Source organism: Mesoplodon densirostris, chromosome 11 (genome assembly GCF_025265405.1).
Source record: "Mesoplodon densirostris isolate mMesDen1 chromosome 11, mMesDen1 primary haplotype, whole genome shotgun sequence".
Taxonomy (NCBI): domain Eukaryota; kingdom Metazoa; phylum Chordata; class Mammalia; order Artiodactyla; family Ziphiidae; genus Mesoplodon; species Mesoplodon densirostris.
Window position 1 is genome coordinate 7,951,086 of NC_082671.1, and position 14,286 is coordinate 7,965,371.

The 14,286-nt window shown below is 45.5% G+C and overlaps 1 protein-coding gene and 1 non-coding gene across 8 annotated transcripts in view; both read right to left on the minus strand.

Moving 5' to 3' along the window:
- Positions 1-167: 167 nt before the first annotated feature.
- The window catches only part of CHD4 (chromodomain helicase DNA binding protein 4), a 30,407-nt gene continuing 16,288 nt past the window's right edge, over positions 168-14,286 (minus strand). For 3 of the 7 annotated variants that reach the window (XM_060111765.1, XM_060111759.1, XM_060111763.1), the window contains exons 24-40: positions 13,934-14,171; positions 13,596-13,771; positions 8,725-8,905; positions 8,554-8,640; positions 8,374-8,462; positions 8,136-8,269; positions 7,650-7,794; positions 7,371-7,536; positions 7,010-7,107; positions 6,771-6,900; positions 6,450-6,521; positions 5,987-6,127; positions 5,625-5,733; positions 5,378-5,510; positions 1,891-2,089; positions 962-1,125; positions 168-779 (exon numbers count right to left, since the gene is read on the minus strand). In XM_060111765.1, the coding sequence (XP_059967748.1) occupies positions 762-779; positions 962-1,125; positions 1,891-2,089; positions 5,378-5,510; positions 5,625-5,733; positions 5,987-6,127; positions 6,450-6,521; positions 6,771-6,900; positions 7,010-7,107; positions 7,371-7,536; positions 7,650-7,794; positions 8,136-8,269; positions 8,374-8,462; positions 8,554-8,640; positions 8,725-8,905; positions 13,596-13,771; positions 13,934-14,171 (2,280 nt within the window). In that variant the 3' untranslated portion in view covers positions 168-761. Of the gene's footprint in view, positions 780-961; positions 1,126-1,890; positions 2,090-5,377; positions 5,511-5,624; positions 5,734-5,986; positions 6,128-6,449; positions 6,522-6,770; positions 6,901-7,009; positions 7,108-7,370; positions 7,537-7,649; positions 7,795-8,135; positions 8,270-8,373; positions 8,463-8,553; positions 8,906-13,595; positions 13,772-13,933; positions 14,172-14,286 lie in introns of all 7 variants that reach the window. The other 4 variants (XM_060111764.1, XM_060111761.1, XM_060111762.1 and 1 more) reach the window with 3 other exon arrangements.
- On the minus strand, positions 7,192-7,331 carry LOC132499651 (small Cajal body-specific RNA 11). The gene has a single exon (XR_009533886.1). It is a non-coding gene; the product is annotated as a small Cajal body-specific RNA 11 (non-coding RNA).

The window sequence follows — 14,286 nt, forward strand, 5'->3', positions numbered from 1 at the left end:
CGCTGTGCACAGGTGGGCTTGTCAGCACGCGGTACGTGCACAGTGGGAACTCGGCTCTTTCTTGAAATCTCAGGACACAAGGAAACTCTTTGTCTCCAAACCCACATGTCCCAGGGCTCCCATCAGAAACATCCACCTGCGCCTACACCCACACTGAACGAGAGCACTAAAATACAAGGAAACTTTTATTTTCAATTTTCGTCAAGAAATTTGCTGTGGTTTTTTATGCTTTTGGTTTTTTTTTTTTTTTTCCACTTTATTTAATTCTAGCCACTCAGGGGCTGGAGCCGCTGGGTTCCTGGTATTAAAAAGATGCCAACAGAGGTAGCTGTGTCTCACCCAGGGGCCCGGCCCACTGTGAATACCCCCCAAAAAAGGAGAAAAAACACAAAATAAACCAACAAAATAAAACCAAAAGGAGGAAGAAATTCTGATCATTTTCTTCAAGCCTGTTGGGAACCCGCAACAGTTTGTGTGTAACAGACGTTACAGTGGGGAGAAGCCAGGGCCCGGACGGCCAGCCCGCCAGCTCCCCGCAGATGGCGCCGGCGCTACAGCTGCATGTCTCTCCAGCAGGAAGGGCACCACTGCCCCTCCCTCCCTCCCCTCCCCCAGTGCTCAGCGGGGCTGTTCCTCTACAACTTGGAAGATGGGGCAAAAGGAAGGAGAGGGTCTCTCAGGCCCCCAGGGGAGAAGCTGGGCAAGGGAAAGTGAGGAAGGTCACTGCTCAGCGGTGGAGGTGGTATCATCAATCTGGATCTTCACTGCTGCTGGGCTACCTACAGGAAGAGAAAGCCAAGGGAGTCAGAATTCCAGACTCCAGGAACCCACCTGATCCCCAGGGAACTCACTGGTAAGCCAGCCCCACCTGCCCAGTATGTAAAGCTAGGGACAGACAGCAGAGTTAAAGTTCTAGAATGGCTCTGTTGGGAGAGCTGGCCAGACGAAAATGGTCCTATACCTGCTGTGGAGGTGGTTCAGGTGCCCGGTTTGCCAGGCGACTGAGAATATTACGCTCTGACATCTGTAGCCTCACAGCAACTGGGGGAATTCGGGCAATAGTAGCTGGGAGTCGAGTCACATCGGCTTTCATGTCACTCAGCAGTTCTTCTAGCTGTTTCAGAACTGCAGGGGGAAGAAAAAGAGGCGGTGAGCCATGGTGGTCAAGACCGAGGTCCATCTTCCCATTAAGTGGACCCCCCCCATATTACTTCTCAATGACCAAGTGACTGATGTGCCAGAGTATTGTCTTTTGTCACCGAGTCACCTGACCTGGCTCCACCACACTCAAATTCCTGTCCCTCATAAAAAAAAAAAAAAATTCCCGTCCCTCATATTCCAGTTCCAACTGTCCATGATTCTGTGCTTTCTAAAGCCAACTGTCCCCTGATCCCTACTGTCTCTATCTCCTCCACTTCTTCAGTAGCTTTTTCTATTGTTTCCTCTTCTCCCTCTCCCTCCTCTGCACCTTTGGAGCTGTCTCCCTCTTCCTTTATAACAGCTTTCTTTTCCTCGTTTCACTCTCCATCCCCCTCACAATGTCTTAGCTTTAATTAAAAACAGAACGTTGAAAGCAGTCTAGAATTTAACAAGATCTTAGGTCACCTTGTCACCTCTCAACTATCCCAGATCACACTATATTATTCTGCTTTCCTTTCCACCTCCAAGAACTGGAATACATTCAAGAGTTAAAAAGCAAAGAACTACTGTCCTTGACCGTCTCTAAGATGTTAGCTTCCTAAGAAGGAACGCAAGGATCCCCAGCACACCCTAAGCTCCCAGACAAAGAAAGGGGCTCCAAAAAGGCTCAGACCTGAGAGGTAGGTGTGTGTCGGGGAGGGGCACAGGAGGAAGGAGGCCAAGTCCACAGGAGGCAGGGGAGCCACTGGCTACCTTTGTGCAGGACCGCATTTGCTGGCTTGTTTCCCGCCATCGACTCCTTGGACAGGTGCTGATGACTCTCTGCCAAACACTCCACCTCAGCAAAGCGGGTGTTCAGGGCCATGGAAGGGTGAGAGGGGTCCTCTGACATGTTCAGGTAAGCCGCCCGACGCAGCTGCTCCTCAATCACCAGGGCTTGTTCTAAGAGCTGGACGAGAGAGAAACGGGAGATGGCAGCTGGACTGACGCTCACTTTGCTCATTTCTCGTGGGCCGCTCAGAACCCACACCTGGCCAGTTCAACATTCCGTTGCCTTTTTCACCCCACTTTGAAGGTCTGTGTTTTTAAAGCTCTTTACCCTTTATTGATGCACTCTTATACAAAAGTGATAAACCCTCAATTTAGAAAATACAGAATGTATAAAGAATTAAAATCACAATTCCACCTCCGAGAGCTACTGTTAACATTTTGAGGTTCTTTTGTTACCTGTTTTTTACAAAATTAAGATTCTATATATGTATTTATATTGTTTTCACTCAAAGTTACATAGTAAGGCTCTTGCCTTGTTATTAGCTGCTCTTTATAAAAGATGACTTTTTTTCCCCCATTCTTTTTCAAATTCTTTTCCCGTTTAGGTTATTGCAGAATACAGATGACTTAATGGTTGCATGGCAGTCCATCTACCCTATCGCTTAAGTTGTTTTACTCTCTAAAGTTATTCCTGTTGTTTCTTTTCTTTCATCTTTATATCTCACTCCCATTCCTTTCCTTCCTCAATAGGCAACCCTTCTAATATACCTACTGTGTGTCTTTTTGTGGGTTTTCTTGAAGACAGTATTGTTTCACGTGCACATTTCTCATTTACAGAATGTTTTTCTGTACATTATAAAATGCTTTTTCATTTCCCCACTATGTATCTTTTTTAAAGGTCCATTTATATTACAAAATGTGTACTTTGTTGCTGCCAACTGTTTCTTAATGCTCCATGATGTGAATCCACATTTTACCTACCCACACTCCCAATGTCAAACATCTAGGTTGCCTCCAGGCCCCACCACCAAAAATCATAATGCAACGAACGCTTGCACATGTCACCTGATGGAGCTGTGTAAAACGGCCTTTGAAATACATTCCAAGGGACAGAACTTTTTTTGGGGGGGACAGAATGCTGATTCATGACTTACGAGACTTATTTTACTCAAGTATCCACTGGTTCTTAAAAAGAATGAATCCACTAGGGGTCAGGAACAAAGACAGTATGAGAATAATGGACTGTTGTTTCTTCCAGAAGACCTGGCTCCATTCAGGCCTACTAACTTACCCCCAAACAGACCAAGCACCTACTTTCAATCTATATACCACCCTGTCTCCTTCACCAGCTCCCCTCCCTCTTGCCCCAGACTATGAGCTTTCTCCAGCATCAGCGTTCTCCCAAGAGCTCTCTCCCCTCCTGGCATCAGCCAGCACCTCTATGCAAATGAGTTAGTGCTTTTCAAACATGTATCTCAAGCACTGATTGTTCTGATCCCACTTGTGCATGGTTGATCACTTTGATCCCACTTGTTTAATGGTGGTGGGAGTACTGGGAGGATATTTACTTGTGAAAAACACCAAATGACTTGTGTAAAATTGAACTTAACTTTTTTCTACAAACTGCTCCCTCTCCTCCTCACTTCCCTGATCTGCCCATGATAATTTAACTTTCTCAGCGACTCAGACTCAAAACTTCACTTATTTTTGGAGTCTCACTCCTTTGTATCTCAAATTCAATAAAGTAACTCAGGGGTCAACAAACTATGGCCTGTGGGCCAAATCTGGGCCACTGCCTGTTTTTGGATGGCCCAAGAGCTAAGAATGGGTTCTTCATTTTTAAATGGTTGAAAAAAAATCAAAATAATAGTTTATAAAGCTTCATACAAATTATACGAAGTTCCGATTTTAGTGTCGATAAATAAAGTTTTACTGGAACACATTCATCCTCACCACCTGTGGCTGCACACAGAGGTGAGTGTCAGTGTGTCACGAGGCCTGAATGACTCTGGCCCCTTAATAGAAAACGTTTGCTGACCCCTACAGTAAGTCAGTAAATCCTGTAAATTCCTTAGTGTTTCATTCCCTTTATCCTTTATTTATTTATTTTAGTATTTATTTATTTGGCTGCACCGGGTCTTAGTTGTGGCATGGGGGATCTAGTTCCCTGACCAGGGATCAAACCCGGGCCCCCTGCACTGGGAGCGCAGAGCCTTAACCACTGGACCACCCGGGAAGTCCCTCGTTCCCTTTATCTTATCCTTCTTATTTTCCACAACCAGCATCACAGACGAGCCCTTCCTACCTCATGACTATATGATAGTTCTGTAATCTCATGAATGTTCTCTTTCAGTTTCCCTTGGTTGTATCAAAACCCTTCACAAACCCTCAATGGCTGACCATGAACTATAAGGTAAAGTCCAAACTCTCTTATCTGGTGCCAAAAACCTACCTACCGACCTCCAGCCTTACTTCTCTCTCCAGTGTACCTCCCACCATCACCAACACAAGTGTCTTCTACGCCCCACCTGGACTATTTGCTGTTTCCAAACACCATAAGCTCTACAGGCTCTGTCTTTGCCTAACCTAATTCTTTTGATCAAAGGGCCTTCCGTTTCTATCCGGCAATCTCTATTACATTCACCAAAACTTCATTCCAATGCCATCTTCTCCCTGGAGCATTTGTGAGCTCTCCCCACTCCCCACATTCCCTCTGGAGAACTTTCTTAAGGATTTAGCAGTCTCCCTCGCAACACACAGAATGACATTCATTTGACCACACGTCTGCCTCTACGTTAAACTGAGAGCTCCTTGAGAACAGGCACCAGGCCTGTCCCTGGCCCACCCATTACCTAGCACATGATGTTGGAAGGTTTATTAGCGTACATTTCTTATTCCCCCAATTATACTCAGCGTTGAGAGCCACGTGTCTCATCTCCATGGTATCCCGTTATGATGGTCTGCACACAAGGTGCCCGTAATATGCATTTGCTGAATTCCTGAGGAAAACCCCCCTTCAGTCCTGGGCGTATCAGCCCTAGTGATTCTGAAAATGGAGCTCCACACCTTGGCGTCTACCCAACCCTTCATCCACACAGACCCAGAAAAAGTACCACCAGCCCACCGGCAGCCCTGCCTCCTCAGAGATCCAGTTCAGTCCCACCTCTGTATCTTTCCTGAACACTCCAGCCTACGTGTTCCCCCAGCACATCCACTGCACTGGTCTGTGTCATGCATCAGGCACAGTCATCTTCAGCCCTTAACCAACTGGTTAACCTTCAGGTCTGTATGTGTTGATCTCTGATATTTAAGATACCTGGGAGCAAAGCCTTTCACAGAATACAGAGCGAAGTGCACAAGAGAACACAATAATGAGCGTGGCTGAATGAGGAGACACCCTCCTTTAGTCCCTTCTGCACTTTAAGGGCTGCCACTTCCACGCTGTATTCCTCCCCGTCCTGCTCACCTTGAACCTTCGGGCTAGAAACTTATTCTTGATCTCTAAGAAATTGCCACGGTTCATTTCACCCTTGAAAGGCTCATTGAGGATAGCATAGCGTGGGTCATTCTGGATGTCCTGCCACCGGGCATAGCCATGGCTATGGGAAAATTAATTGCTCAGGAAAAACGAAACAAGGAAATTAAGAACTTCAAACTGTGGACCCTCAGAAGCCTTCACCAAGGACCTCGGCCCCAACGCAGGCAAAGGATACTTTATGATGCCGGCCAGCAGCCAGTAGTCATGCCGTCGATGCCAGATCTCATAAGTCTTCTTGGTGACTGTGGCTGCCCGCTCCTCGTTCTGCCACAGGGAGTGCAACTCTGAGGAGGAATTTAGGGAGGGTTGGGGAGAAAAAGAAAGGCAAACATCTGTGAGAACTCAAAAAGCTATTTATTCCTGATCCCCAGATACCAACTTAATATACCCTCTGGCTTTCTCACGTGGAGCCCAGAGGAGTGTGCAGTCAGCCTGGCATTCTCTCTAGGAGAGGTAAAGTCTCTGTACCCTGGTTTCTGACAAGAACCCTGATTTCACCTCGAATCCACCTAACCCCAGTGGGCCCCTTTTTCATACCAGTAAAACCACCATCTGCGATGTTGAACATGAAACGCTGTTTAATATTTTTCTTCTGCTTCTCATCATTCAGGTCCTTGGGGGTCTCTCCATTCTGAAGCATCACCTCTTTTTTCTCTACTTCTTCTTCTTTCTTCTCCTCTACAGGACACGCAGAAGAAAAATGTCAGCTCCAGACAGAAGCCAGCACCATAGCCCTTACCCATACATAGCACCATATGCTACAAGATACCCATCCCCCTCCACCCTTTCTCCACAGAAGTGTTCTTAAACCCAGGAAAAGGTGCCACTGGCCCACTGACAGCCACATGTGGGGAGAGGTGGAGTCTTTTAGCTTGGGATAAAATGATTATATGGGTATGGATGGGGGAACCTGGGGGCGGAGGGGTGTCCGAGAGATAAAGTCCTTCCTCTCAGCTTTAGAGTCCTTTTCAAAGCACAGTCAGCTTCTCCAAACACCCACCTTTGTCCTCCACCACAATGGGAGTCAGATCGACGGCTGACTTCTCCTCCACCTTCTCCACATCAGCAGTACCTGGGAGAACAGATGGCACTGACAGCGTATCTAAGGAAGCATACTCTCTGTTCTACACTATATCCTGGACCTGAATCCTGATGATGAATGTCTTAAAAGATGTCTTGAGAGAGAAAAAGCCCACAGTTTAAAATCAAGGGTACAAGATTCTTCAGTGTGTCACTTCCTCTGGACTTCCCTCCAGCCGGGCTGCAAGTCCAAGAGCAACTGTGGTTCACAGGGATCTGTAGTGTGTGAAAATGTGCATACCTTTGGGATCTGTCTCCATTGGTTCCTCTGTTCTCTCCTTGACCTCTGCCTTTTCCACTTTCTCCTCTCCCTCGGGAGGCTCAACAAGGACTTTTTCGTCCTCTGAGGCAGGGGCAGGGGGCTGTGTACACTTCAAAGGAAAGAAGAAAGAAGCTGAAGCAGACAGGCCAGCACCCAAGAGGAAGAACAGGCTTATCCATCTGCCTTTGGTGTGGCATCCAGTCACCCCCATCTCTTACCTCAACAGTGGCTTCAGGGGCTGCAGATTTCACTTCCTTTTCTCCTTCTGCACTGTCTTCTTCTTTGAGGCTATTTTCCTCTATTTTTATCCCATCCTCTGCACACCAATAATAGACATTCATTAGGAAGAAGGTCCCAGATCAGAGAGAAGGTCACACCTTCCCAGTTTGTCTCATCTTAAACTGTCCTCTCGTGCCTTTAAGAGCCAGCCCTATTCTTAGGACAGCCCTCCTAAACTGAGAGGGAGATTGCTGTGTGTCCTGCCAGACTCCCCTGTTAGAACTGAGCACAGGGAAGCAGAAAAAGCAAAGGCCAGGACAAGAAGAGGAGGATAGGAAACAACAGTCCAGGCAGACTTACCAGCGGGTGGGGCCGGTGCAGGAGTATTGGGCTGTGTGTCCCCTGGAGTGGAGGGTGTGGGAGTCTTTGGGGAAGGTGACCCTGGCTGTGACATTTTCTTGTTTTCCTCTACTTCCGCAAGTTCGGGCATGCTCCAGCGCCCATTAACATGTTCAAACTCCTGAACCTGCAGCAATGGGACAAGACGCTGAAGACCCAATTCCATCTCGGTTCTTCTCCTGCTGGCTCTCCAGTTTCACCTAGAAACCCCTGAACGATGGAGGGAGGTTCAGGGCTCACCTTCTTGCGAATCAAGGACATGACACCAATCCTAGTAAGGACATGCTGGCGAGACAGGCCTTCTCGGGGTACACCATCAGCAAAGGTCTCGGCCCCGTCTGCTCCCGGCTCACATAAATGCCGCATAAAAAGAGAGACGTAAGCCCTGTAGTAAACAAACAGAGAAATGGGTTAAACAGCAATCATGCCAACTCCTAGATCAGATTCTTTCCCACCCGCAGTCAGGCATCACCCCAGACAACAACTATGGCTCCATGTGAGGTAAAGCCCACCGTCGCGCTGAAAGCTGGTCTCCAGACCCCACACCATGTCCCAGGTCCTCTTCCAGGGAAGCTAGGAGTACAAGGAACCCTATTACTAACAGCTTCACTTGCCAACGTCAGCAGAGGAGACAGCCGATTTCCTGCACAGCCTGCACTAGTACTGTGGAGTGACCAGAGACTCAAAGCCCTTGCTCTGCAACAGGCATTCCAGCCCCCAACTTACTTGAACTCTTTCTCCGACTTGCCTCGCAGATCTCTCACAAGCCACTGGGTGGTAAAAGCATCCTGAGGTGGCATCCCGTATCGCATAATCGCATTAAGAAAGGCTTTTCGCTGACGAGCATTAAAGCCAAGAACCTGGGGGGAGAAGGAACCTAGGTGAGAGAAGGAGTAGACCTTACTCCACCAAAGACCCGACAGCAGCACTCACCCAACCTTCCCTAGAGCGGAACGGTACTTACTTCAATATTCCCACCAACACGGGCCAACAGAGGAGGCAATGGCTTATCTTTATCATTCCGCAGGCCCTTGCGACTGGGCCTGCGGGGAGCTGCAAGAAGAAAAGGATGCGTGAGTGACACTGATAGGGATATCAGACAAGGCAATATTTAAAAAATCCAGCAGAAAGGCATAGCCCTCACCTTCTGAACGTTCATCAAAGTCTTCATCACCTTCCTCTGAGGCCACTGAATAATCGGACTGGTTGTCGGACTGGTCGTCCTGCCAATCTGGAGGGAGAGAGGGCAGATGAGCGGGGCCCACTGCTCTAGTGGAACGGCCCATGGGTGGGGGGCGGGGCCGGCCACACACACCTCGGTCCTCCTGGGAGCCATCATTGTAGTTGACCTGTTTACGGATTCTCTTTCCTTTGCCCAGATTGCGGGCCAGATCTTCTTGCTGCTGCTCATAATGGTGCCGCAGCAATTTCTCCCAGTAGTCAGGGTCCACACTTTCTTCCTGTTTTATGATTTCCCGTTCTACCTCCTCTTCCTCCTGGGACAGAGGGAGGCCCAGGACTCAGGGGTGCTGAGGTCAGCACCACCAGCTACCCCTGGTCCTCACAGTTCCCATCCTGCTAGCTCCTTGTCATGACTGGACTCTGAAATACTTGGTGTGCCTGCTTGGACCTAAGAGCTTAAAAGAAATTTAATTGACAAGACATGGTTCCTCATAGTTATGTTGAGATTAGCAGTCAGAATAACTAAAGGAAAATATAGGATGGAGCTGTTATCACAAGAGAAGGATGAAGAGACAGTACGTTCTCTTTTAACCCCTTTTACTGATGCATATACAGCTGCGAGACAGTAAAATGAAGAAAAGAGAGGTTACAGCCTTAGCAAGGCAGCGTGGAGAAGCTTCTGAAAGACTGCAAAAGATTTTCCCAAGAGATAACGTGGAAGGGCCATAAGCCCTTTCTGTTCTTCATAAACTTCATAAAAGTTTACCAACTGTGAAAAAAAAATTATATATATCTTCTTATGTCCCAATAATGTTTATGCTCCTCTGAAAGTCTTACTTTTTTTCAGATTATTCAGGACCACGAATTCCAAATCCCTTACTTTAGAATTAAGCTGCTGCTAACAGCATAATACTAGAAACAACCTAAATATCCATCATTATGGAACTTGAATAAATTATGGGGGGTGAAAAGGGTGAAGAGAGTCAAAAGGTATAAACTTCCAGTTATAAAATAAATAAGTCATGGTGATTTTATGTATAGCATAGTAACTATAGTTATAAACTTCCAGTTATAAAATAAGTCGTAGAAATTTTATGTATAGCATAGTAACTATAGTTATAAACTTCCGGTTATAAAATAAATAAGTCATGGTGATTTTATGTATAGCATAGTAACTATAGTTATAAACTTCCGGTTATAAAATAAATAAGTCATGGTGATTTTATGTATAGCATAGTAACTATAGTTAACTTTCAAATATGCAGTACTTTCAAATATGCATATTTGAAAGTTGCTAAAAGAGCAGCTCTCAAAAGTTCTCACAGGAAAAAAAAAAAGTATAACTATGTATGGTGACAGATATTAACTAAACTTATCGGGGTGACCATTTCACAAAATATACAAATACCAAATCATTATGTTGTACACCTGAAACTAATATGATGGCATATGTCAATTATATCTCAATTTTTAAAAGTAAATAAATTATGGTACTTCCAAACAAGGATGTATCATGCAGCGATTAGAGGGGTGGGGAGGGGGGGAAGCTCTTTAGGTACTGATTTGGACGAAATCTTCCAAGATTTATTAGGTGGACAAAAATAAGGTACAGAATGTCATGTATAAGAAACTACTTTCCTTATGCAGCAACATGGATGAGAGTAGATATTATCATACTAAGTGAAGTCAGTCAGAAAGACAAATATCATAGGATATCACTTATATGTGGAATCTAAAATAGGACACAAATGAATCTATATAATAGAAACAGAATCACGGACAGAGAGAGAAACAGAATCACGGACATAGAGAACAGACTGGTGGTTGCCAAGGGGGAGGGGGTTGGGGAAGGGATGGAGTGGGAGGCTGGGGTTAGCAGATGTAAGCTTTTATATAGAGAATGGATAAACAACAGGCCCTACTGTATAGCACAGGGAACTGCCATAGTGGAAAAGAGTATATATAAAATAAGAGTATGTATATATATGTATAACTGAGTCACTTTGCTGTACAGCACAAATTAACACAACATTGTAAATCAAATATACTTCAATTTAAAAAAAACTACTTTCCTTAAAAGGAAAAGGAAAAAAGGCGTTCGTGTGTAAATACATATATATGTATATATACATATATATGTAATTTGTGTGCACATAAAATAATTTATAAAATAAATATCACTTATCCCCAGGGAGGGAGCTAGGTAGCCAAAGGACTGGAGTGGGAAAGAGATACTTCTGTAGCTTCTGAATTTTGAACTAGGTGAATTACAGTTGACCCTTGAACAACACAGGTCTGAACTGCATGAATCCATCTATATGCAGATATTTCTCAACAGTAAATACTACGGTACTACATGGTCCACGGTCAGTTGAATCTGCAGATGTGGAGGAACCACAGATATGGAGGGCTATACTATCTATTCAAAAAATAAAGTTTAACGGGACCTAATGAAACTTAAAAGCTTTTGCAAAGCATAGGAAACTACAAAAAAGACGAAAAGACAGCCCTCAGAATGGGAGAAAATATTTGCAAACAAATCAACAGACAAAGGATTAATCTCCAAAACATATGAACAGCTCATGCAGCTCAATATTAAAAAAACAAACATCCCAATCCAAAAATGGGCAGAAGACCTAAACAGGCATTTCTCCAAAGAAGACATACACATGGCCAAGAGGCACATGAAAAGCTGCTCAACATCACTAATTATTAGAGAAGTGCAAATCAAAACTACAATGAGGTATCACCTCACACCAGTTAGAATGGGCATCATCAGAAAATCTACAAACAACAAATAAATGCTGGAGAGGGTGTGGAGAAAAGGGAACCCTCTTGCACTGTTGGTGGGAATGTAAACTGATACAGCCGCTATGGAGAACAGTATGGAGATTCCTTAGAAAACTAAAAATAGAACTACCATATGACCCAGCAATCCCACTACCGGGCATATACCCAGAGAAAACCATAATTCAAAAAGACACATGCACCCCAATGTTCACTGCAGCACTATTTACAATAGCCAGGACATGGAAGCAACCTAAATGCCCACTGACAGACAAATGGATAAAGAAGATGTGGTACACACATACAATGGAATATTACTCAGCCACAAAAAGGAATGAAATTGGGTCATTTGTAGAGACGTGGATGGATCCAGAGACTGTCATACAGAGTGAAGTAAGTCAGAAAGAGAAAAACAAATATCGTATATTAACGCATATATGTGGAACCTAGAAAAATGGTGCAGATGAACCGGTTTGCAGGGCAGAACTAGAGACACAGACGTAGAGAACAAACGTATGGACACCAAGGGGGGAAAGGCGGGGGGCGGTGGGGGGGGATGAATACGGCGATTGGGACTGACATGTATACACTGATGTGTATAAAATAGATAACTAATAAGAGCCTGCTGTATAAAAATAAAATAAAATTCAAAAAAATAAAATAAAATAACATTTAAAAATATCATAAAGTAGGGGCTTCCCTGGTGGCGCAGTGGTTGAGAGTCCGCCTGCCGATGCAGGGGACACGGGTTCGTGCCCCGGTCCGGGAAGATCCCACATGCCGCGGAGTGGCTGGGCCCGTGAGCCATGGCCGCTGAGCCTGCGCGTCCGGAGCCTGTGCTCCGCAACGGGAGAGGCCACAACAGTGAGAGGCCCACGTACAGCAAAAAAAAAAAAAAAAAAAAAAAAGGTAAATAGCAGCCTCAGCCACTAATGAGAGGGCTGTCTGTATACCTGTGTAGTCGTCAGGAGAGGTCGTCATGGGGAGGGAGAGTGCCACCCCTCCCTTACAGCCACTCAGCACATTCTGCCCCAGTCAGTCACTCCCATATGCGGTCACCACCCTGACAGGAGGGCAGTTTTGACTGAATACTACTGGTCTGTAGACCTGTCAGACTTTTCGGCCACGGTTACACCCAACTGAAGTTAGTAGCATCACTTTCAAGAACAAAGATAATATGTATCAGAAAAAGAAAAAAAGAAAAAAGAAAAATACAACAAGAGGGACGGTTCTGAATTGGAAGGATGAGAAAAGATGGCAAGGACCACCAGAAACTGATGCCAATTCAAAGAACCCTGACTTGGGTGGCTAAAAGAGGACCAGAAGAGAAAGCAATTTTTTTTTTTTCATTTTATACCCTAGATATCATTAGGAGGAAAAAATTCATTACAGAGGCCAAACATTTATAACTGAGTATGTTTTGTTTTCTACTAAAAAAAGACCAAGAAAACACAAGAAAACAAAAAGGGAAAACAATTCTAAAGTTTTAAAAAGCACAGCGGGGAAAAAGAAAAGCACAGGGAGATAGGCTAAGTATGTATTGTATCTCCTACCTTTTCTCCGGAGAGACTTGAGATAGCAATCCAAAATTTATTTATAGGGCTAATAAAATACGTAAGAGAAAATAAGATGAGATTCTGATAAAGAAGAGCTAATATAGGGCTTCCCTGGTGGCGCAGTGGTTGAGTCCACCTGCCAATGCAGGGGACACGGGTTCGAGCCCTGGTCTGGGAAGATCCCACATGCTGCGGAGCAACTAAGCCCGTGTGCCGCAACTACTGAGCCTGCGCTCTAGAGCCCGCGAGCCACAACTGCTGAAGCCCGCACGCCTAGAGCCCGTGCTCCGCAACAAGAGAAGCCACCGCAATGAGATGCTTCGCACCACAACGAAGAGTAGCCCCTGCTGGCCGCAGCTAGAGAAAGCCCGCACACAGCAACAAAGACCCAACGCAGCCAAAAATAAGTTATTAAAAAAAAAAGAAGAAGAGCTAATACAAGTGTTTTGAGTGTGAAAAGTGGCCGAACAGCCACGTCAAAGATGAGAATGTGATTTGCTCATATGTTACAGAATTTCTCTTCAAAGGAAGAGGTGTATCCATTCAGCAATGTACTAATCTGCCTACAGATGGTTTCCTCTCATCTCAAATACTATTGTGGTCTCAATTCCAATTTTTGGACCAATCACCAAGCACAGCATTGCTTTGGACTCATACTCACCCCCATTTCTTCTTCTCGCACCACATACTGGGCCACTTTGAATGAGCTCAAATACTCATTCATGCCCTGCAATTCCGTATCTTCGGTCTCATCCTGGTTCCGGTCCAGCAGTCGTTCAATGGCCTTATCGTCATAGTGGATAACACTGCTGTCTTCTCCCTCTTTGTTGTCTCCTCCTATAAAGAATCAGGGGTCCATACCCCCAGTTAACTTCAGCAGCTGCAGTGGAAAAAGCAAGTCCCAGAGGACCCTAGGTCTGAGCCTCAGGACCCTAGGTATCGAAGGTACCCTTTAGAGAAGCCAAGCCCCACACCAAAACAAGCTCCTGCCTAGCTCACCTCCATCTGTGGCTTCGTCCTTGAATAGCTCCTCGGTGCCAAACTTGAGGATGTCATCAAGCTCCTGTTTGGACATGGATCCAGTCTTGGAGCCCAGCCCAGGCCGAACAACTAGATGCGTCAGCATCATCTTCTTCTTTGCCACCTGCGTGATGCGCTCTTCTACTGACGCACGGGTCACGAACCGATAGATCATCACCTTCTTATTTTGCCCAATACGGTGAGCTCTGCTAAAGGCCTGGAGTTGTGCACAAAACGGAGGCCAAAACTGAAGTAATCGTATTTCCTTACTTCTACTCTTGCCCTGACTTCCACATAATAAGTTAAATCCAGCGTAAGGCAGGAGCTGCAGC